General features: G+C 39.8%; 1 protein-coding gene across 1 annotated transcript in view; it reads left to right on the top strand.

Annotated features, from left to right (window-relative positions):
• Positions 1–14463: 14463 nt before the first annotated feature.
• The window catches only part of SLC30A9 (solute carrier family 30 member 9), a gene marked incomplete at both ends in the record, with an annotated part of 71754 nt that continues 63128 nt past the window's right edge, over positions 14464–23089 (top strand). Inside the window, one exon of the mRNA XM_080698036.1 lies at positions 14464–14575. Coding sequence (XP_080554162.1) covers positions 14464–14575 — 112 coding nt within the window. The remainder of the gene's footprint in view (positions 14576–23089) is intronic.

Below are 23089 nucleotides of genomic sequence, written 5' to 3'. Positions count from 1 at the left end.
ACAAACTCCCTAAAAAATAAAAAAAAAATTGTATATCCAAAGACAATGTAAACAGAGTTAAGTTACTAATAGAATTGGATAAAATATTTCCAAATGCTATATCTGAAGGTATATTAATATTCCAACTAGAAATCCTAAAAATTAACAACAATAAAGGCAAACAATACCCTTTAGAGATAGGTAAAAGACTAACATATATAATGAATCTCCACAGATAACCAATCTTAGTTGTCTGTTGGATGGAAGATCTTCTTTCTCTGGTTCTGGTGTGTGTTACCTATTCTTTGTAGTTAATCTCTTTGAGTATTTTCTCTAGCGCTGGTTTTGAAGACAAATTCCTTCAGTTTCTGTTTGTCATGGGAGCTTCTTATTTCTCCATCTAATTTGATAGAAAGTTTTGCTGGGTAGGAAATTTTTGGCTGGAAGTTGTTTTCTTTCAGAGTTTGGAATATGTTACTCCAAGCCCTTCTGGCTCTCATGACTTGGTTTGGGAAGTCTGGAGTGATTCTAATTGGTTTGCCTCTGAATGTCACTTGGCCCTTTGTTTTTGTTGCCTTTAAGATTCTCTGCTTGGCTTCCACATTGGTCATTTTGACAATTATGTGGGGATCCTCTTCTCCGATCCTGTCTAAAGGGAGTTCTATAAGTTTCTTGGACCTGTGTATCGACCTCTTGCTCTATGTTTGGAAAATTTTCTGCTATCACTTCCTTGAAGAGATTATTGATCTCTTTGGTTTTACCTTCTTTTCCCTCCTCTATTCCAATTATTCTTAGGTTAGCTCTCTTAAAATGGGCCCATATTTCTTCAATGTCAAATTCCTGCTGCTGGATTATTTTTTTCTAAATTAGAGACTATATTTTTGGAATGATCATCTTCTAAGAGCGAGATTCTGTTCTCCATGTGGTCTAATCAGTTGTTTGTGCTTTGAATTGAGGCCTTTGCTTCATTAATTGCATCCTTTATCTCTTTTTGGCTCTCTCTGAATTCTTTTCGAAGCACCTCTATTATTTCTACAGTTATTTTCCTGATTTGATCTTCTAGAAATCTCTGATTTTCTGTTTTATCGGGTTCTGATGTTGTGGGGTTATGGGCATTCATTGCTCCAGTGTTATTCGTCTTTCCCATGATTTCGGAAGTTTGTGCCTTCTCTGGGTTCTTCGCTTGGGTCACTATGACTTCACTTAAGGTGCTTTGGATCTTGAGTCTGTAGTATCTCAGACCCCACTACTCCTTTACTGGGTTGTATCACAGAGTCTCCGACCCAGGGATTCGATAGAGGCTGCTTTAAACTATGGGGGGTGCCAGGTTGCACGTTCTCCTATGGTGTGATATCTCTGCCACCGCCACTCCTCCACTGGGTCAAGTCCCAGGGAGTACAGTACTGGGATTTCTCCTCTTTGGCCTGCAATTTGACTCACTGTTCTTGAGTAGGCAGATGTAGCTGTACTGGACTCAGTGAATTCGCTGCTGCTGCCGCCAGTGGCAATATGGTGCCGCTGACCTGCCCTCGGCTGTGAGGCTGGCGTATTTCTTCTTGGTTTTGATTTCCACTCTGAGTCCCTGCAGCGTGTGCTGAGCTCAGCCACTGGGAGCTTTAGATGCTCCCTGCGCCGAAAATTCCCGCCTGGCTGTTCCGCAGCAGCTCACCTCGGCTTGCTGTCGCCATCCGGTGAACTTGCCGCTGCTGCCGGCAGTAAAGCGCTGCTGCTGCGTCCTCAGGCGTGAGGCCGGTGTATCTCCTCTGTGGCTCTGAGCTCTGTTCTCAGTCCGCTTTCTCTCTGGAGCCTGGTGATTTTTTTGTTTCTCTGGTGATGGTGTTTTCTGGCTATGAAAGGCGCTGATTTTGTGGTAATGGAGATTAGTTGTTAGCGGGGCTCTTAAGCCCCGCTTTTCTCGGTCTCCATCTTCCCGGAAGTCCCCAATTTCTTATTCTTAATTTTGAAACGGTCTCAGTTGCGGAGTGCCTAAGTAGCTGAGGCTGTCCATGAACCGCGATCCTCCGGTCTCGGCCTCCCGAATGCTGGGATTACAAGCATGCACACCACGCCCGGCTTCCTTGCTCTTCTTGAATGAGCCAAGTTCACTCCTAGTCTGAGAACATAGTTACTGTTACCTCAAATGCTGTCCTTGATACCAGTTGATTCCTTCCTTTATCTCCTTCAGATCTTTATTCAAAGATCACCTTGGTAAGTTGTTCTAGCCTTCTACCTTAGGAAGCAGATTCACAAAGTAGGAAATTCCCCAGACTCTCTGAAAGTATGTTCAAAGTATGCTGGGCAGGCTAACCTGTTTAAACCCCACCTCTGCACTGGCATTTCATTCTTGCTTTATTTTTTCTCTGTAGTACTTACCATTGTCTTAAGTGTTTATCTTATAGCACATAGCATTGTTATACATGTTTACTTTTATCATGTCTCCCCCACCAGAGTACAATCTTCATTGCTAAAAGCCAGTCCTGGAACACAGTGGTCACTAAACATGCTGATTGTGTGTGTGTGTGTGTGTGTGGGGGGGGTGGTATTGGAGATTGACTCCTGGGGCATTCTACCTCTGAGCTATACCCCCAGCCCTATTTTATTTTTTATTTCAAAACAGGGTTTCATGAAATTGCTGAGGCTGGCCACAAACCTGCAGTCCTGTCTCAGCTTTCCAAATGCAAGCATGTGCCATCATGCCCAGCTGATAAATGTTTGAAACAGGAGTTTTTAGAAAGATACCAAGTAGTCAGAAGCTGGAAGGGGTGGTGAATCAGGATACACTTCCCTGGATTCTGTCCTTACTACCTCTGAAAACTGGATGGATTTTGCCACACTCCTCTTCCTTTATGGGAGCATAGTCTGTGAGATACCTTGCTTTGCTCATTACTTTCAAATTGTGGCCTCTCACAGATGTTCTGATGGATAGTAGGGCCTCTGTCACATGCTTGGGCCCTAGCTGCAAAGGAGACTGGAAAGTAAGTTCCAGCCTTCTACCTTAGGAAGCAGATTCATAAAGTAGGAAATTCCCCAGACTCTCTGAAAGTATGTTCAAAGTATGCTGGGCAGGCACAAGATATCATGACTGTCCTTCAGTGGTTCTGATTTCAATCATTAAAAAAAAAAAAAAAAACTCAGGAGAACTAAATATAGTTAGAAACTTTAATTCAGAATTTGTTTCCAGTAGCAACTATTAGTCTGTCTTTTTTGTTTTTCTTTGAGAGGGGTGTTAGTCTCTTATGTTGCCCAGGTAGGCCTCCTGCTTGTCTTCCCCACCACACCAAGTAGGTAAAACTGCAAGTGCTTGCTACTGAACACAGCTCCTCTCTGCCTTCAGATTTTTCTTCATTCTGGACCTTGTTTCTAAGCTCTAACAACTACATATTTTCCTTTGAACACTGAGTAAATATTAGTGCAAACCCACTGCCTAGAATATTGTTTGTAACTGTAAGTCCTTGACTAGGAATAGAGTGAACAAACACTTTCTTCTTGGGAAAGGATTAAGAATGTGAGTCCCTTCTCAGGAAAAGTGACAAGTGTGTAAAATATTGGGCTGTCATCTTAGGGTTCCTCACTACATTCAGCAGCTAGGCTAGTGGGAAGCCTGCTGCCCAGGTCCAGTGGCATATTGAGTTCTATGAAGTCTGATATTAGTTCACCATTTTTTCCCTGTAAGTCATCTATTTTTTTGTCTTTTGGCAAGTAGGAAGCAGGAATCAGTTTAGTTACTGAATTTGAAGCTTAGAATTCACTGTCATTACTGCAAAAGTCAGTTGCTGAAATAACAAGTAGCAGTTGCTATGGTGCCATTAGTAAATAATTCTTTTTGTACTCTGGCCTGTGATTGCAACTCATTTGCCACAGACATGTGGGTTTAATTATTTTTTTGAATCTTTGGTTTTTAGGTGTGTGTGTAGGGGTACTGGGAATGGAACCCAGGGGCATTCTACCTCCAAGTCTGCAGACTACGATCCTTCTGTCTCAGCCTCCAAAATCCTCGGATTACGTGCCTGGCTGTTTTTTAGCTTTTGAAAAAGCATTTTGCTCCTAATTTTTTAAATTTCCTTTTGTCTGGTTCTTTTCTGTTAAATTTTTCCATTTATTTCAGTTCCTTTGTAAAGGCTAATCACTCTTTAGTTTACTTCTGTTGTGCTTAGGAATGTGAAATACTTCAACTGATTTATCCCTTATAGTAACTAAGCCAAAGACTTGTCCAGGCCTTTTTACCATTTTACAGGCAGAGTGGAATCCTCCACTTATTTTTAGCCCTTTACAATCCATACCTTGGACCCCCTTCTCCAAGGTCTGCTGCTTCCTAGCCAGGAAACAAAGCAGGGACAACATTTTCTTGCCATTCCATTTTCTCTATAGCTGCTTGTGTCCAAAAGTAGATATGGTTATGGTCCCAGTCCTTGGGAGGCTGAAACAGGAGAATCACAGGCTCAAGGCCAGCCTTAGCAATTTTGTAAGCCCCTGTTCCTAAATAAAAAAGGGCTGGAGGTATGGAAGTTGTTACATGCCTTGGATCCAATTCCCTATATCCCCCACCCCCACCACCAAAAAGTAGATATGGCATACCTAAAATTAATACCAGAATTGACTCAATTCAGTGTCTGTTTTGAAAAGAACAAATGCTAAAAAAGTAAGGGCCTGGATATTTTGAGAGAGCAAATAATTTGTGTAAAATTTCACAGAAATGTATTTTGATTGATGTCAGGCAAAATGTTTCTAGCAAGCTACCCAAAGATAAGAAAAGGAATGTTGAAGGTGGTAGGAAAAAATGTACAAAATATGGAAACAAAGAAGCTATAGTGAAGTGTGTGTTCATGCCCTTGAAATAAGATGTCTTTGTAAAAGGTTGAAAATAGACTCAGAACTTAGCATTTGCCTTATCTTTTTTACCTTCCTATTCCCCTTTGTATATATGTAAGGCAAAAGATGAGGGATATTTTTGCCCCTTATTTCTTTCTATCTGATTCCCAATAGTGATGCAGTTGTGGGGATGTGGCTTTAGATGTGGAAAGAGTTGGTGTATAGGGAAAACTGTCAGTAATAAGATACATGTGTGAATAAGGTGACCTGAGGGGACAGGAGGGGGGAAGAGGGTGCACATGACGTACTTTAACAAACATAGCAAAGTCAATCACTAAGCCAAACATGGGAAGGAGGGAGGGGGATGGAGTATGTTGAGAACTGGGTAAGGGCTAATTGGGTGATGTGTGCATATATGCCTCCACCATCTTGTATCCCATTAAGATTTATGACTACAGTGCACCAATAAAAAATTTTAAAAAGAATAAAGAATAAAGGGATAAATGAAACATTTAGACTGCTTTACTGTTAAAATAAATATCATTGCCAGCGATGTCACAAATACTAAGAGAATAAAAAGTTTTTAAATGTAAAAAAATTAGACACGTGTGGAAATTTAAAATCTAAAAAATATACATACACATATTTGGTGGAAGCTGGTGAGCTTTGCTTTTAATATGTAGTGCTGAACTGTTCTTTTTCTCAACAGCAGTCTTCTTGACATCTGGGGGAGATAGTGTTCTCTTTTTGTGAGATTTTCCTGTGCATTGTAGGATTAGCAGCATCTCCAGACTCTACCCTGGAGATGCCAGTAACATACAGTTCTAACAACCAAAACTGTTTCCAGACAATGCCAAGAGCCGCCCCTGACTGACAACCACATTGCAAAGGTGACCTGTGACTGGGTAGGGAAATATAGGGCCCTGAGGTGGGGCAGGCAGGACAATAAGCCCTTAAGGGCAAAAGTACAAGGTTATATGAGTATATGGATAAAATGGAGGAGACGAGGAAAGCTGAGTGGAATCTTTGGGACAGAACATACTGATTCCTAAAAAAGAAGGAAAGGATCTTAGAGGCTGAGAGGGTCTTAGGAATGTAGGTCAAAAGTTGGTCACCTTGCTCCTAGAAATTTAATTTTGTTTATTTAGAGGGAAGGAGAGTTGATCAGAAAAAGAAGTAGAAATGCATTGAAAAGCTCTTAATAGGGCAGAAATTGGGTGGTTTGCACAGAAATAGCTCCCCCCCTTTTTTTGGACTGGGGATTGAACCCAGGGGCATTCTACCTCTGAGCTACACCCCCAGCCCTATTTTTTATTCTTTATTTTTGAAACAGGGCCTAAGTTGCAGAGGGCCTCAGTAGCTGAGGCTGGCTGACAACCTACAATCCTCTGGTGTCCACCTTCCAAGTATCACAAGCAGGGGCTGGGATTACGAGCATGAGTTGTCACGCCTGTCTTAGCCTTAATCCCTTACCCCATTCCTATTCCTCCCAATGAAGGAGCCTAGGGGCTAGAGGAGAATGAAAACAGGGGATTTGTAGGGTTTCATTCCTTCATTCCCTCACATCCATCCTGTGTTCCATGTCTTCTAATATACACTTAATACTAAGGACAAAAAGATGAAGCAGCAGGTGGATCACAGGTGTGAAGTCACCTGGGCAAGCTTAGCAAGGCTCTCAGCAACTCTGCGAGAGGCTCTCCAAATAAAAGATAAAATAGGGCTGGGGTGTAGCTCAAAAGTAGAATGCCTCTGAGTTCAATCCCTACCCCCTCCCTCCCCATCTCTCTCTCTCTCTCTCTCTCTCTCTCACACACACACACACACATACACACACTCTGTCTAAAGATATTCACAGATGATTAGGCAAAACAAATGAAACCAGTTTGAGACTCTCAGTTCAAAAGCCTCCTATTTTCTATACTTGGTACTTTTACAAACTTCAGTCCCTTCAGGTATCAGCCTCTTTAGTTTAGTTTGTTTGTTTTGTTTTATTTTTGTGGTACTGAGGATGGAACCCAGGGGCAATCTACCTCCAAGCTACACCTCCAGCCCTATTTTTTTATTTTTTTATTTTGAAACAGGGCCTCACTGAGTTGCAAAGGGCTTTACTAGGTCGTAGCTGAGGCTGTCCTCGAACTGTGATTCTCTTGTCTCAGCCTCCAAATGCTGGGATTACAACCATGCGTCACCATGCTCGGCTGCCTCTTTAGTTTTCATAAGTTTCATGCCAGGCATTGAGATTAGTCATTTAAAACAAGTTCGCCGGACGTGGTGGCGCACGCTTGTAATCCCCGCGCTTGGGAGGCAGAGACAGGAGGATCACGCAGGTTTGAAGCCAGCCGCGCGCGCTGGCTTAGGAGACCCTGTTTAAAAAAAAAAAAAAAAATGTAAAAATAGGTCTGGGAGTGGGAGTGTAGCCCGGAGGTAGAAGGGCTTCCAGGAACCCCAGTACCATAAAAAAAAAAAAGAAGAAAAGAAAAGAAAAGAAAAGAAAGAAAGAAAGAAAGAAAGAAAGAGTAAGTTCAACTTTAGTTCAAAAACACACTACCCTTTGGGGCAAACTAGGATTGTTCAGACACCCCAACCCATGTGCCTTGTCTTATAATGGTGAGGTTAGGAGGATCAAGAAGGAAAACAGGAAATACCCTTAAGTGGCTGGCTGGTAAGGTTGCTGTCCCCTTTCTGCAGGTCACTGTGGCTTATGCAGATCTTCGTTAATGGGGAGGCATGGGGATCCCAACAGGTCCCACTGGGGGAAAACTCAACCTCAGGCCGCCCTCTGTGCTTTAATAAAGCCCTTGCAAGATCTACAGTCAGCTGACTCACTGCTGGCAGCATTGAACACTAATCTTCTGACACATACATACCTCTTGTTCCATGTTGTGTTCCACAGCAAGACTACATGCCTCAATCTCATTGCATACCCAGCACTGCAGAAATAAAAGACTACACAGAATAAGAGCTATTTGTGATATATATATACACACACATATATATATATACACATATATATGTATATATACACATATGTGTTTATATATATATATATATATCCAACAAAGATTTTGTTTTTAGACTATGTAAATAGCGTACAGAAATCAGTAAGAAAAGAGGCACCTAAAAGAAGGTAAGAGTTTTGAATAGGATACGAAGAGGAGATCTAAATGGCCAGTACAATTTTTTCAAAAGGTGTCCAACCTCATTTATTGTCAAGGAAATGAAAATTAAAATTGCAATGCCAAGCCACTCCATACTCACACAGTGATTAAAGTAAAAAGAGTAACAAATGATTGTACACTTGTGAGCAAACAAAATTTTCAAACAGTGCTCTTGGGAGGGTACTTTGGAAAACTACTAATAACTGCTAATGCTGGAAGTGTGCGTACTTTGTAAACCAGTCATTTTGGTCCTAGGAATACATCCTTCAGAAATGCATACGTTTATGCTGGGAGTGATGGTACATGTTTGCAATGCCAGTACTCGGGAGGCTGAGACAGGAGCATCGCAGGTTTCAGACTAGACTCGTCAGTTTAGCAAGGCCCTTCGCAACTTAGCCCCTGTTTCAAAATAGGGCTGGGGATGTAACTCAGAGGTGGAACATTCCTGGGTTCAATCCCCAGTACCCACCCCCCCAATGCATACACGTATCCAACATAATTTATTTGATAGCCCCAAACTAGAAGCTACATACATGCTCATAGACAGTAGGATAAATTGAGAGATATTAATACCATGGAATCCTGTCTAGCAACTAGAAAGAACATAAAATAGATGAGTCTCAGAAACACAAGGTTGAGATAAAGAAGCTGAGCCAAAGGAGTTTGCAGTGTGTAAGTCATGCTTACACAGTCCCCAGACAGGCAGAGTCTATGTTGTTAGAAGGAGAATTAATGGTATACTTTCAGGGCAGGAGAGTAACTAGAAGAGAGGATTCTGGGAAGCTGGCCATGCTGGGTCTGTTTTGTTTACTAGTGGAAATTCTTAAAGTTGTGCCTTTAAGAGTTATATCTTCAGCTGAGCGTGGTGGTACTCCAGCCGAGCGTGGTGGTGCACACCGCACTTGGGAGGCGGAGACAGGAGGATCACGCTGGTTCGAAGCCAGCCCCGCTGGCTTCAGAGACCCTGTTTCCAAAAATAAAAAAGTATAAAATAGGTCTGGAGCCGGGCGTGGTGGCGCACACTTGTAATCCTAGCATTCGGAAGGCTGAGACCAGAGGATCGCGGTTCGCGGACAGCCTCAGCTACTTAGTGAGGCCCTCTGCAACTCAGTGAGACCCGGTTTCAAAATAAAGAATAAAAAAATAGGGCAGGGGCTGTAGCTCGGAGGTCAAATGCCCCTGGGTTCCATCCCCAGACCCGCAAAAAATAAAAAATAAATAAAATAATAATTTAAAAAAAAAAAAAAGGTCTGAAAGTTTAGCCCGGAGATAAAAGGACTTCCAGGAACCCTAGTACCACCAGGAAAAAAAAAAAAAAAAAAAAAAAAAAAAAAAAAAAAAAAAGAGTTGTATCTTCTATGTGTACTTAAAAAAAAAACTTAAAAACTTGATGAGAATTTCTTTTGGTATTCTACTTATGGCTTTGGGGAGGGAACCGACTCTTCCTTCAAATGCTGTCCTCTCTAAAAGTACCAAAATTGGGCTGGGGATATAGCTCAGTGGTAGAATATGTGTGTAGCATGTGTGAGGCCCTGAGTTTAACCTCCATTACCACAATAAATAAAGATAGGTAAGTAAGTAAATAAATAATAAATAAATGTACCAAATCTCCCTTTGTCCTCAGCTTATTTTGCTCAAGGACAAATATTATCCAACAGTTCAGTCTCTCTTGCCCTCGGGATTGTTTAGTAATAACTCCATTTTCCCCACTGTAATCCCAGTGTTATTCACTAGCCTCTAAGAAAAGTGTGTGTGTTAGGAAGAAATAAAGTGTATATAAGTGTGTGTGTGTGTGTGTGTGTGTGTGTGTGTGTGTGTGTGTGTGTTTACCCTATCTTCCAGGGGTTATTAGAAAAGCTAAGAGTTGAATAAGACCCAGGAGTATGGTGATCATTGGAGAAATCATCCTTTTATTCCTAGTATGGAAAAGAGTGAACCTAAGTTTAATGGTGGTAAAGTATTATATGATTATTTCACAGAATAAACAAACCAGAGAAACCCACAAGCAACTTCAAAGGTAATGTCCAGGGTAGAGGGAACCCATAAGAACTACCCAACCTTTTCTTTCCTCCTTATAAACACTCACTCAAGCACATAGATTTGGGGCCAGAGAAACTGATCCCATGTTTCATCCCATTCTTGTTGAATGAAATGGGGGGGCGGGGACTCCTCTCTGAAAAATGGAGATTGGCAATCTGGTCTGAAACCATGTCAACTCCAAATTTCACTTATTTTGTTTAGGCAGGAGAAGTTCGCCTATATGTGCAAAGTGTCTGTGTAGATCAATTTTACCTCTGACTGGTTATATAGCAGAAAGTGATACCCTTGAGTATGACCAGATAATTCTCCTTTTTGTCTATGTGTAAGCCTTGTCTTAAAGTGTTTCCTGCAGGCAAAAGGAACAGGATGTCAACAAATGTATTTTTGTTAAAATTAATCCTATGTTCTTGGTAAGCCTCAGGATAAAGCCACTCACTTTATTTTCTAGTGGATTATCTAAATCAGTTTTCCACATAACCAGCCAAGTCTGTCTCAAGATATGAATCATTTTTGTCAAAGCTATAGATGGGATGAAACCAAGGAATAGTTGGCTCAATTTTTTTTTATTTTTTATTTTTTGTTGGTACTGGGGTTCCTGGAAACCCTTCTACCTCTGGGCTACACTCCCAGACCTATTTTTTTATACTTTTTATTTTGGAAACAGGGTCTTTTAAGCCAGTGTGACTGGCTTCGAACCTGCGTAGTCCTCCTGTCTCCACCTCCCAAGCGCGGGGATTACAAGCGTGTGCCACCACGCCTGGCTAGTTGGCTCAATTTTAGAAGCAAGTTTCTGAAAAATGATAGAACTTCAGACTTAATGGAATACCCAGTAGGAATTATAGTGTATGGAAGTAAAAATGACACTTGTAATTCATGTTTACAAAGTCCCCAAATAAGCAAAATCTATGTTGTTAGAGGGAGAATTAATGGTGTACTTCTATTTTCATCTCTCTGACCTAATAGTTCCCTGTATTTAAGGATTTATTATATCACAAATCCTCATGAAACTCAACAATATAAAATCATGTTGTTCACACATAAAATGATGTTTAAAAATATAGGGAAATGCTCATTTTATTTATTTATTTATTTATTTATTTATTTATTTATTTATTTATTGTGGTACTGGGTGTGGAACCCAGGGGCTTTTCAACCTCCGGGCTATACTCCCAGACCTATTTTATACTTTATTTGGAAACAGGGTCTCACTAAGTAGCTGAGGCTGGGAAATGCTCATTCTTGACCTACATAACAGAAAACAAGGAGAGAACATACTGTCCTTCACAGCTTTTGAAATACATGTTTTCTTCAAAGGATAAATACCCACTGACTTCTAAAGTAAAAATCAGTGCTTAAAAAGCACTTAATTTCTTCATCTAGAACTTGTTAATGAATGGGATAATGCACACAGAGGGTCTGCTATCAGCAAATGTTACTACTGGTGCTATCACTAGCTGAAATGACCTATGTGATTATTTTTAAATTTTCTGTAACCTCCAATAGAAAATGAGCTCTATGATTCTGGGTTCTTACCTATTCAATACATATAGACAGCTGCTGAATATGTCTCATGGAACATATAAGTAAAATCTCTTAGTAAGGATTGGATTTCTCAAAGAATTCAGAATCGGGAAATTCCCCTAAGCAACTCTCAAAATTGACATTACCTTAATCTTTAGATTTAGGGAGGAAATTTTCATTTATTTGTTTTTTGGTGTTTGAAATTGAGTCTAGGGGTATTCACCAACCTATGAGCTATATCCCCCGCCTTATTTTGAAACAGGGTCTTGCTAAATTGCTGAGGCTTTTAATCCAAGTATTTTAATCCAAGTCTGTTGAGACATTATTATGTGAAACAGCATTGTGGAGTGTTAAAATAGCAGCATAACCCATTTTATTCAGACTTATTTGGTTAATCAAAGCTACTGGAGGTTTATAAAAATTATATGTCTAAATCAAGTTACACTGCAACTATACCATGACAAAGGAGGGTAGGGAAAAAACTTACTACCATCATGGCTGTTATTGAAATTATTTTAACAACCACTCCAGTTTTTTTGTTTGTTTGTTTATAGCCGGGTATTAAGCCCAGGGGCATTCTACTTACAAGCTACATCCCCAACCCTTTTTCTTTTTTTCTTTTGAAACAGGGTCTCACTAAATTTGCTGAAGCTGGCCTTCAACCTGTAATCTCCTGTTTTAGCCTCCCGAGTATTGAAATTACAGGCTTATGCCACTGCACCCAGCTCACATGTATTTTAAAATGTTTATCACAAAAGGATGTATATTACTCTGAGATTTCAAAATAGACTTAAAGTGAAATAAAAATCCTACTGCACAAAATAAAAACAAAAAGCAAGGCCAGGCGTGGTAGTACATGCCTGTACTCCCAGTACTTGGGAGGCTGAGACAAGAGGATAGTAGGTTTGAGGTCAGTCTCAGCAATTTAGCCAGACCCTCAGCAACTTAGACCCTGTTCCAAACAATTTTCTTTTGTGTGGTACTGTGGATGGAACCCAGGGGCCTTCTACCTCTGGTCTCTGCCCCACCCTATTGTATTTTTTATCTGGAAACTGAATCCCTAAATTGCTGAGACCTTCACTAAGTTGCTAAGGCTGACTTCTTTCAAACCTGCGATCCTCCTATCTCAGCCTCCCAAGTACTAGGATTATAGATGTGTGCACCACACCTGGCTCCAAAATTGTAAAAATGTAATAAAATGGGGCTGGGGGTCTAGCTAAGATGTAGACTGCCTAGGTTCAATTCCAAGTACCAAAAAACCACCACCAACAACAATGAAAGAAACAAAAACCTGAACCTAAGCAACTTTGCTCAATCTCAATTAAAATGACAGTTGGAACCAGGCAGGACCACATTAAGAATTCAAAGCGTTAGGTTAATTTTGTTCAGAAAGAATTATTCATAAAGGTTAATAGTTTACATGCATTTACTATAAAGTTACAGAGACAAATTTTTATGCATTTTTATCATAAAGATGAATTTATTAAACTTGCTGATTACCAGTCTTGTGGTAATTTATTGACTTCATTTGTCTGAATATATATATATATATATAACATACATATGATTCTTTTAAAATTAGGAACATACTGATTAATTTTCCCTTGAAATAGTTATTTTGTAGTTATATGATTAAGCCACTCAAGAGTAACCTTATTTATTTTTGTGGCACTGGGGATGAAACCCAGGGGCCTTCTACTTCCGAGCTATGCTCCCAGACCTATTTTAGACTTTATTTCAAACCAGGATCTCACTAAGTTACTGAGAGCCTCACTAAGTAGCTGAGGCTGGCTTCAAACCTGCCATATCCTCCTGTCTTAGCCTCCCAAGTACTGGGATTACAAGGGTGCACCACCAAACTGGGTGATCAGACTAACTTTTAAACAAAACATCATGTATTCTATTCAATTTGTTTATGTCAGTATTTGTTTATCCCTTTGGACAAAGTAATAGAGAAATAGGATTCTTGCATCACGTTCATAATTTTCTATGAGACAGAAAGCAAAGTAATAATTTTAAACACTGCTAACTGGACGGTGGCACATGCTTTTAATCCCAGTACTTGGGAGATTGAGACAAGAGGATCGCAGGTTCGAGGCCAGCCTCAGCAATTTAGACCTTGTTTTCAAGTAAAATAAGGGCTGAGTTTGTAGAACAGAGGCAGAACACCCCTGGGTTAAATACTTATACTCTATTGGGGCGGGGGCGGTAAAAGGTTTGAAGAAAAGTACACATGGCAACGAGATTAAAAAAAAAAAAAGTCCATGCTAATTATAATGTGGTCAAAGGCTACTCTTGAAATTGAACTAAGACCTGAAAGTGAATGTCAGTGTTCGGATTTCTTTCTCACTAGGATCAGAAACCTCTACAGTTTCGTTTGCCTCACGAACATACAGTTTTATCCCGTTCACAAATAAAGCGAGTTAAGTGACTCCGAAGTGTATACTTGCATTCATGGCCCTGGTTACACAAGGATGTAGGGAGGAAAACATTGCGCGGTGGAGTTTATCTCTCGGGGGAATGATTCGGGGAACCTTTCTTTTTCCTTCGCACCTTTCTTCCCAGTTTCAACACCAGGCTTCGGAGCCAAGTAAAAGAAAAGTAGGCGACACTCCCCTAGCTGTCACTTCTCCCAGGTAATTTGCAAACAATCCGCACGAAGACTTGCAGGCAAGCGCAAGTTCGTGCGGAAGAGCACCGCGCAAACGCCACCATCGAGGTCACGCCCCACCTGGGCCGGGGAGGCCCGCGATTCGCCGCCGCCGCCGCTTACGTCACTTCCGCTGCCTCTCGGGCGGGCGTCGCTAAAAGACATTGCAACTTCCGGGTCGCGGAGGCCGCCGGCGGCGGCGCAGACGTCCGCGTTCGCCGCTGTCCGGTCTATGGAGTCAGTTGGTGCCGGCGGCGGCGCGGAGGCAGGAGGCGGTGTCCGCGTAGGGGCCTCTGCCCCGCCAGGATGTTACCGGGCTTGGCCGCCGCCGTCGCGGCCCACAGATGTAGCTGGTCGTCCCTGCGCCGGCTCCAGCTGCGCTGCAGGGCTGCGGCCCGCAGCTCCGGCCACCGCCAGGGTGAGTGTCCTCCGCTGCCCACAGGGCCCAGCGGGTCGTGGCGCTCGGGCCTCGCCCCGGGCAGTCGCTGTCCGGCCCTCTCCCCACCCGAGTCCTCCATTCGGGCCTCCGCCTGTCCGGGTCAGCCTGCCCATCCTCAAGGATCCCGACAGGTCACCGGATCCTGGCCCTGCGCGCTGCCCGCAGCCTGGCTCGGCCCCCGAGGGCGGGGTTACACCGCCGAAGCCGACCACTGTGTACCAAACAAATGTGACGTGCGCGTCGCGGTGTCTGGGGACGATCCATCTAGTCAGTGGGTAATGGCGGATTCTGCAAAGTTCCGGGGTCTCTTGCACGCGCGAACTCACCTGCATTTAACACTTTGGCGGAGGTGTTCTTTCGCTGCTCTTTTCTTTTACTCAGTCTCCTTTTTTTTAATACTTTAAATGAAAAATGGGGGGGGGCGTCACACGGATTACAGATCTTTAGCAAGTATGGGGTGCTCCCCACCACCATCAGTCATTGAACAATCCCGGCTTTGGAAACGCAAAACAACTCGTCAGTTCCTGTGAGCAGTCGTTTTTGTTGAGAAAGTGTCTGCTGGAACTGTAACTCCAAAAAGAGGTGGTTGATGAGAGTTTTTGTCACCTTCAGTGTTCTTCTCTGATTCAAATTTAAGTTGTTCGAGACGTCTCGAAATGATACCTTCGTTTGAGTTGTGTCTTGTCACCGAGAACCAATAGGAACCCCGAGGTAGAAGACAGAACTAAATTCGCCCCGATCTAATCCCCCAGATTCTTGGCAATATAGAGAGTATTTACAGAAACATTTCTCAAGACTTCGTGTTTAAAAAACTTGTGCCTTGTTTGTGACTTCCCAATAAAAAACAAGTTGCTGTCATTTAAGTTTTTAAGTGGTACAAGCTATATGCTGTGCAAGTTAATTTAAATATTTACCTGTCTTTTGTTTTCAATAAATGTAAAAACCAGCTCATAACATACCAAGTGGATTTAACAGTAGCGTTCTTGATGCCTTTTGGCACTTAAGAGAAAAAACTGTTGAGTTTTACCAGAATGGACATAATACCTAATTGTCTCCCCGCCCCAATTGTTTTTCGAATAGAATGAGTCACCTGGTTATATACTGTACTCCAAATTCCAAGTAAAATTTCCAAATACCTGATTGTCTCATGAGAGGAATGAGTCACCTGGTCATATACTGTACTCCAAAATCCCAAGTAAAATTTCTAATATAATTGCTTCTTTTGACCAAGCAGTTTTTGGTATTTTACACTGACATTGCATACAGTGGCTGTTAAATTTATTCTAAACTTTCCTTTAAGTGTTGGCCGAAGAAGTTGAAATAGTATAATTTGTAATCCCTGTTGTCTTTAGCTGTCATCATATTGAGAATTGTATGCTATGTCTCATCCATCTGTGAAACACAGATAATAATTACCTATTTAACCAGTCAGAATGACTTTGCAAAGTTCTTTGGAATGCTATTACTACAGAAAATTAAAATGCGTTTTCACACCTAAAAAACACCTACTAGATTTTTAAAATAGCCTTGTTAGTGGATATTTAATACTGAAATGCGAAAGGGCAGCTATAATTATAGTAAAATTAACATTTAGAAAAAGTACTGAATTGAATGCATATGAGAAGAAAAGCCTATTTGAACAGCTTTGGGGGGAAAAATCTAAAAACATGTTTGAAAACAAGTTTTGTGTTTTGCTTCTAAAGTGCTTATGTGGCTGAGAAAGGCTTCTAGAAAACGAGAGAGGATATTTTGAGGGAAGCAGTTGCTTGGCTTGCATAAAATGAGAAGCCCCTCTTAAGGGCAAAAAAGAAACCAGTATTCAAGCGCAGTGATGTCCAAAAGAAATGGTAAACCTATTTAAATAATCAAAAATAGATGATATATTCAAAATATTTCAATGTATAATCATAAAGATTATTGAGCTGTTTTACCTTCTCTTTTTGTATTAAGTCTTTAATATACAGTTGGAGGGTAGTGATGGGGGTTGACCCAGGTGTATTTTAATTCTGAGCTACACTCCCAGCCTTTTTTATTTTTAAATAGGATCGTGCTAATCCAGAGTGTGTTTTATGTTTACAATACATCTCTGTTTGCACTAACCTTACTTCATGTGCTCAGTGCCCAGAGGCTACTGGATAGCGTTGTAATAGAGTTAGTATCCCTAATTTATAAAGAATTTTTGCAAAATAATGTATTTTCCAGTAAAGAAATAGAGAGTCCAAAAACAGTTCCAGTGGCCAATAGAAATGCACAAATGTAGCCAGGTGTGGTGGTACACACATGTAATCCCAATACTTGGGAGGCTGAGTCAGGAGAATCACAGGTTCATGGCCAGCCTCAGCTACTTAGTGAGGTCTTCCCCAACTTAGTGAGACCTTATATTAAAATAAAAAAAAAAAATAGGGCTGGGGATGTAGCTCAGGTAGAATGCCTCTGGGTTCAATCCCCAATACTGCAAAAAAAAAAAAAATGTACAAATGTTCCATAGTCATAGATAGGTGTTTAAAGAACTTACTCCTCATTGCCTGTCTTGTTTTGGCTGTTTTTTTTTATAATGATAGTACTCCATAATGAGGATGCAGGAAGAGAGGAGCTCTCTTAATACTGAATTTAGAACATATAGTTGAACAGTATTTTGGGAGGTTGGTTTTTTTTTTTTTTTATGTTTTTGTGGTACAAGGGATTCAATCTAGAGGCATTCTACCTCTGAGCTACACCCCCAGCCCTATTTTATTTTTTATTTTGAAACAAGTTCTAAGTACCAGAGCGCCTCACTAAGTAGCTGAGGCTGGCCATGAACCTGCAATCCTCCTCTCAGCCTCTCAAGTACTAGGATTACAAGGATTACAAGCATGCACCACCACACTGGACTGTAATTCTTTGTATAAAAAATAACTTAAAAAATTTACACCCTCCAACTTAACAATTTCATTTAAAAGAATTTACCTTTTTAAGAATTAGATATGTATTAAAAATTCTTCTGTACAGAGAACTTCAAGAATCAGATACATTAAAGTATGTACACAAAATACTTAATGTATTAGTAGGTAAAACTGTAGAAAAATATAGTAAAAATGTTTATTGTGATATTAACCATAGGTTTCTCTAAAAATACTTTTCATTATCTTTGTGTTTTTCATATGATCTACAGTAAACATATACTAATAAAAATGTTAGTGTCTATATTAAGTACATACTTTTTAAAAGAAAACTTCCTTTGGTATTACGTAAAGTACATATTTATTTTTTCATTTATTTATACCTTGCCTCATTTAACTAAATTTGAGATAGGAAGATGCTTCGCTAAATACTGTGTGCCACAAAGTTGTAGTGAGGTCAAAGAAAATCTGATCTTCTCTGCCATAGTGGGGTGACTATAGTTAATAATTGTGTATTTTATATTTCAGTGTAGCTAAAAGGATTTTGAATATTATCACAGCATAAACATGATTCGTGTTTGAGGTGAGAGATATGCTAATTACCTTGCTTTTACCATCACACAATGTATATGTGTATCAAAACATCATTTTGTACCCAATGATATGTACAATTATGTGTCAATTAAAAAGAAATTAAACTTAATAATAGTTAAAAATACTACGTGCCAAGTTAATAGATACATGATTTTTTTAAATCTGAGATTAATAAAAGTATAGTATAATGCTAAGTAAAAAAATTAAAGAAATTAAACCTTTGTATATTATTTCTATCTGTAATATTTATTATCATAAGAAAAGTAGACTGAGAACTTAGCTTTTATTCCCAGCAGAAATCCCTTACTCCCAACCTCTTTAAATAACTGAGAACGTTTATAGTTATAAAAGACCATTTAACAGGCTGACAGCATGATTCTGTGTAGAACAAGTTGATACTAGAATTTCTTATACTTCCCTGTAAAGTGAAGCTAACTATACTATGTACCTCATAGGGTTTTTGTGAGTGAGGCTCATTCAGCAAAAATGTCAGGCATTGTCACTGTGATAATATGTGCTGAACGAGGTGCTGAACGAGGTAGACAGTTTCCAGCTGTAATTAAGAAAGCATATCTAAAGTGCTATAAAGAAAAGAAAAAATGAGTGATGGGCTAAAAATTAGCTGGGGAGGGGGGCATTTCATTACCTGTGCTGGCCTAGGACTCCAGCTTTTCTAGGGGGTGAGCCAGGGTATGAAAGAAGAAAGCGAAAAGCCAGGGGAACAGCCATTCAGACAGAGTGAAAGAGGAACCATGAGCAGTATTTTGGAACTGAAAGAGACCCATTGTGCCTGGGAATAAGGTGTTTGGGATGAAATGAAGTTTGAGAGTTGTTAGAGCCTTTTAAGCCACAAGCTTAAAAACAAAAAGCAGGGTTTTACTGTGGATAATGGATTGGAAAAGATAAAGTGTGGCTAAGGAAATCATTAGGAGGCTAATTACAGTTTTCAAGACAAGCAAGGTTGTTATAGGGCCATGGTAGTTAGCGATGGAGATGGAGAAAAATAGGTAGATTTGAGAGAGGTTTGGGGGTATAAAATTGAAAATATGTAAAGCCTTTAGCACAATATGTGGTACTTGATAAGCCCTCAGTATGTTAAATGTTTTTACTTTTTCTAAGCAAATGTCAAATAGAATTAAGATAGTAGGGATGCATGCCAAGATGCAATATGGAAAATTAATTTTCTTACCCCCCAAAAAAGGATGACTTGTTCCTTACTCTGTTCTGAAAAAAGCCCACATCAGCCATAGTCCTCTAGCCTGAACTACTTGGTCTGTATCCTGAGTGGATCAATAGGCAGGATTTCTCTGTAGTTTTGGTTGGCTGAAAGATATAAGTAATCTAGAGATAGTGTGTTGGTATTGTATTGACTGTAACACAAGACATAATGATGATATTAAGAAGGCCTTGAAGTCCCAGATAATTTAGCAGTGGATATATTTTTACTTTCTTCTTCATGCTGACATGTTTATTTTTTCCCAAGGTCACAAAGGCTTATGCCTATGTTTAATTTTAAGAATTTGATGAATTTTTTATTTTTACAAATGTCTTTCATACATTAAATGATGTATATATTTTATTTATTTATTTATTTATTTATTTATTTATTTATTTATTTATTTATTTATTGTGTGTCTGGGGATGGAACCCAGGGGCATTCGACCTCCGAGCTACACCCCCTGCCCTATTTTTTATTCTTTATTTTGAAACCGGGTCTCACTGAGTTGCAGAGGGCCTCACTAAGTAGCTGAGGCTGTCTGCAAACCACGATCCTCTGGTCTCAGCCTCCCAAATGCTGGGATTACAAGTGTGCACCACCAAGCCTGGCTATAAATGATGTATATATTTTAGATGTATAACATGGTATTTTTTATTTTTTCTTTGTATTGGTGCATTACAGTCATGCCTCTTAATGGGGTACAAGATGGTGGAGGCATACATGCACACATCACTCAGCCCTTACCCAATTCCCACCCCATTCCCTTCCTTGGTATGTTTGTGAATGTACATAGGGAATTTCCTTCTTTCCTCTGCAAATCCTCCTCAGTTGGGTCTCCTTATTTGCTCATCTATAGTTTCTCCTTTTTTGTCCAGAATTCCTCCTATGACCCATTTTCTCCTTAGGTTTGATATATTAGGTAGAGCGTCTAATTTTTTATTTTTTGTGACTGACTAATCTCACTTAGCATAATGTTCTCCAGTTCTATCCATTTCCCTGAAAATGATGCAATTTTGTTCTTTATGGCTGAGTAAAATTCCATTGTGTACATATCCCATAGTTTTGTAATCCATTCATCTGTTGATGGACATCTTGGCTGATTCCATAGTTTGGCAATGGTGAATTGTGCGGCTATGAACATAGATACACATGCATTAGTTTGGTAGTTGGGTTTCCTTTCTTTTAGGTAGATACCTAGAATTGGTATTGCTGGGTCATATGGTAGGTTCGTTTCCATTCTTCTGAGGATCCTCTATACTGTTTTCTGAAGTGGTTGCACTAATTTGCAATCCCACCAATAATGTAGAGTTCCCACTTCTCCACATCCTCTCCAGCATTTGTTGTTTGTGTTTAGAATGATTGCCATTCTAATTGGAGTTAGGTGAAATCTCAGGGTAGTTTTGATTTGCATCTCTCTTGCTAGTGATGTTGAACATTTTTTTTTTATTGGCCATTTGAATTTCTTCTTTTGTGAAGTGTCTATTTAGTTCACTTACCCATTTTTTGATTGAGTTGTTTGTTTTCTTAGTGCTGAGTTTCTTGAGTTCTCTGTATATTCTAGGAATTAGTCCTCTATTGGAGGAATAGTTGGCAAAAATTTTCTCCCATTCTGTTGGCTCTGTTGAGGTTCTTGGTAGTTTCCTTTGCTTCACAGAAGCTCTTCAGTTTAATGCAATCATATGTATTGATCCGCCATTTAGTTTCTTGTGCCTTTGGGGTCTTGTTGAGAAAGTTTTTACTTGTGCCTGTGTGTTGCAGTGTTAGACCTATGTCCTCTTCAAGGAGCTTCAAGGTCTCTGGTCTAATTTCTAAGTCTTCGATCCATTTTGAATTGACTCTTGTGCAGGATGAGAAAGTGGGGTTTATTTCCATTTTTCTACATATGGTTAACCAGTTTTGCCAACACCATTTCTTGAAGAGGCTGTCTCAGTGTAGGTTTTTAGCCCCTTTGTAAAAAATCAATGGTCTATAAGTGTGCGGATTTGTTTGAGTCTTTTATTCTGCTCCATTGATCTATGCATCTGTTTTGTGTGCCAATACTGTGCTGTTTTTATTACTATGGCTTTGTAGTATGGTTTAACTCAGGTATTGTGATTCTTCCTGCTTGGTTTTTGTTGGTGAGAACTACTTTGGCTATGCTGAGTTTTTTGTTTCAAATGAATTTAAGGATTGATTTTTCTATGTCTGTGAGGAATGACCTTTGTAATTTAATGGGTTTTGTGTTGAATCTGTAGATCACTTTTTGTAAGTATGGCCATTTCAGTGATATTTATTCTGTCTATCCAAGAACAACGGAGATCTTTCCATTATCTAAGGTCTTCTTCATTTTCTTTTTTTAATGTTTTATAATTTTTTTTAGAAGTCTTTTACCTTCTTGGTTAAGTTTATTTCTTTTTTTATTGTAGTACTAGGATGGAACCCAGGGGCATTCTACCTCCGAGCTGCATCCCAGCCCGCCCGCCCGCCCTTCCTTTCTTTCTTTCTTTCTTTCTTTCTTTCTTTCTTTTCTTTCTTTCTTTTTTTTTTTTTTTGTGGTACTGGAGGTGCAACTCAGGGGCTTTTCTACTTCCAGGCTATACTCCCAGACTTATTTTATATTTTATTTGGAAATGGTCTCACCAAGTTGTTGAGAGCCTAAATAGCTGAGGCTATCTTCAAACCTGTGTGATACTCCTGTCTGAGTCTCACAAGTGCTGGGATTACAAGCGTGTGCCACCATGCCCGGCTTTTATTCTTTATTTTGAAACAGGGTCTTAATGAGTTTCAAAGGGCCTCACTAAGTAGCTGAGGCTATCCATGAACCCAGATCCTCCTGTCTCAGCCTCCCAAATGCTAGGATTACAAGCATTTGCCACCACGCCTGGCTGGTTAAGTTTATTTCTAAGTATTTTAATTTTTTTGTGGATATCCTGAGTGGAAGTGTTTTCTGAATTTTTTTTTCCAGTGGGTTTATGATTGGAATACAGAAAAGCTTCTGATTTTTTAAGATTGATTTTGTATCCCATATAACCCCATGCTGAATTTGTTGATCAGCTGTATAAGCCTTTTGATTGAGTTTGTTGGGTCTTCTTAGTATCATATCATCTGCAAATAGCAAAAGTTTGAGTTCTTTTTTTCCTGTCTGTACTCCTTTGATTTCCTTTTCTTGCCTTATTGCTCTAACTAGAGTCTCAACTACTATATTGAAAAGAAGTGGTGATAATGGACATCTTTGTCTTGTTCCTGTTTTTAGGGGGAATTCTCAAAGGTTTTTTCTTCCCATTTAATATGATGTTGGCTGTGGGTCTATTGTAGATGATGTCCAAGTACATTCCTTCTATTCTGATTCTCTGCAGTGCTTTTATCATATATGGATGTTGGATTTTGTCATATGCTTTTTCAGCATGTATTGAAATGATCATGTGATTTTTTTTCTTTGGTTCTGTAAATAAAAATTATGTAAAATCCAGATATTTTACTAGTTACATTTTTAATTGTTGAAATAATACTATATTAGTCTTCGGCTTTTTTTTTTTTTTTGGTGGTACTGGGGTTCCTGGAAGCCCTTCTACCTCCAGGCTACACTCCCAGACCTATTTTTTTACATTTTTGAAACAGGGTCTCCTAAGCCAGCACGTGCGGCTGGCTTCGAACCTGCGTGATCCTCCTGTCTGTGCCTCCCAAGCGCAGGGATTACAAGCATGCGCCACCACGCCGGGCCAGTCTTTGGCTTTTTTATGTAACATTATAATATATGTGCATTTCTCTTCTACTAAAAGCTTTTAATGAGTGCATAATGAAAATATAGAAATCTGCCATAAC

Source organism: Muscardinus avellanarius, assembly GCF_963383645.1.
Source record: "Muscardinus avellanarius genome assembly, chromosome: 6".
Lineage (NCBI taxonomy): Eukaryota > Metazoa > Chordata > Mammalia > Rodentia > Gliridae > Muscardinus > Muscardinus avellanarius.
This window is presented reverse-complemented; position numbering and strand designations above follow the sequence as displayed.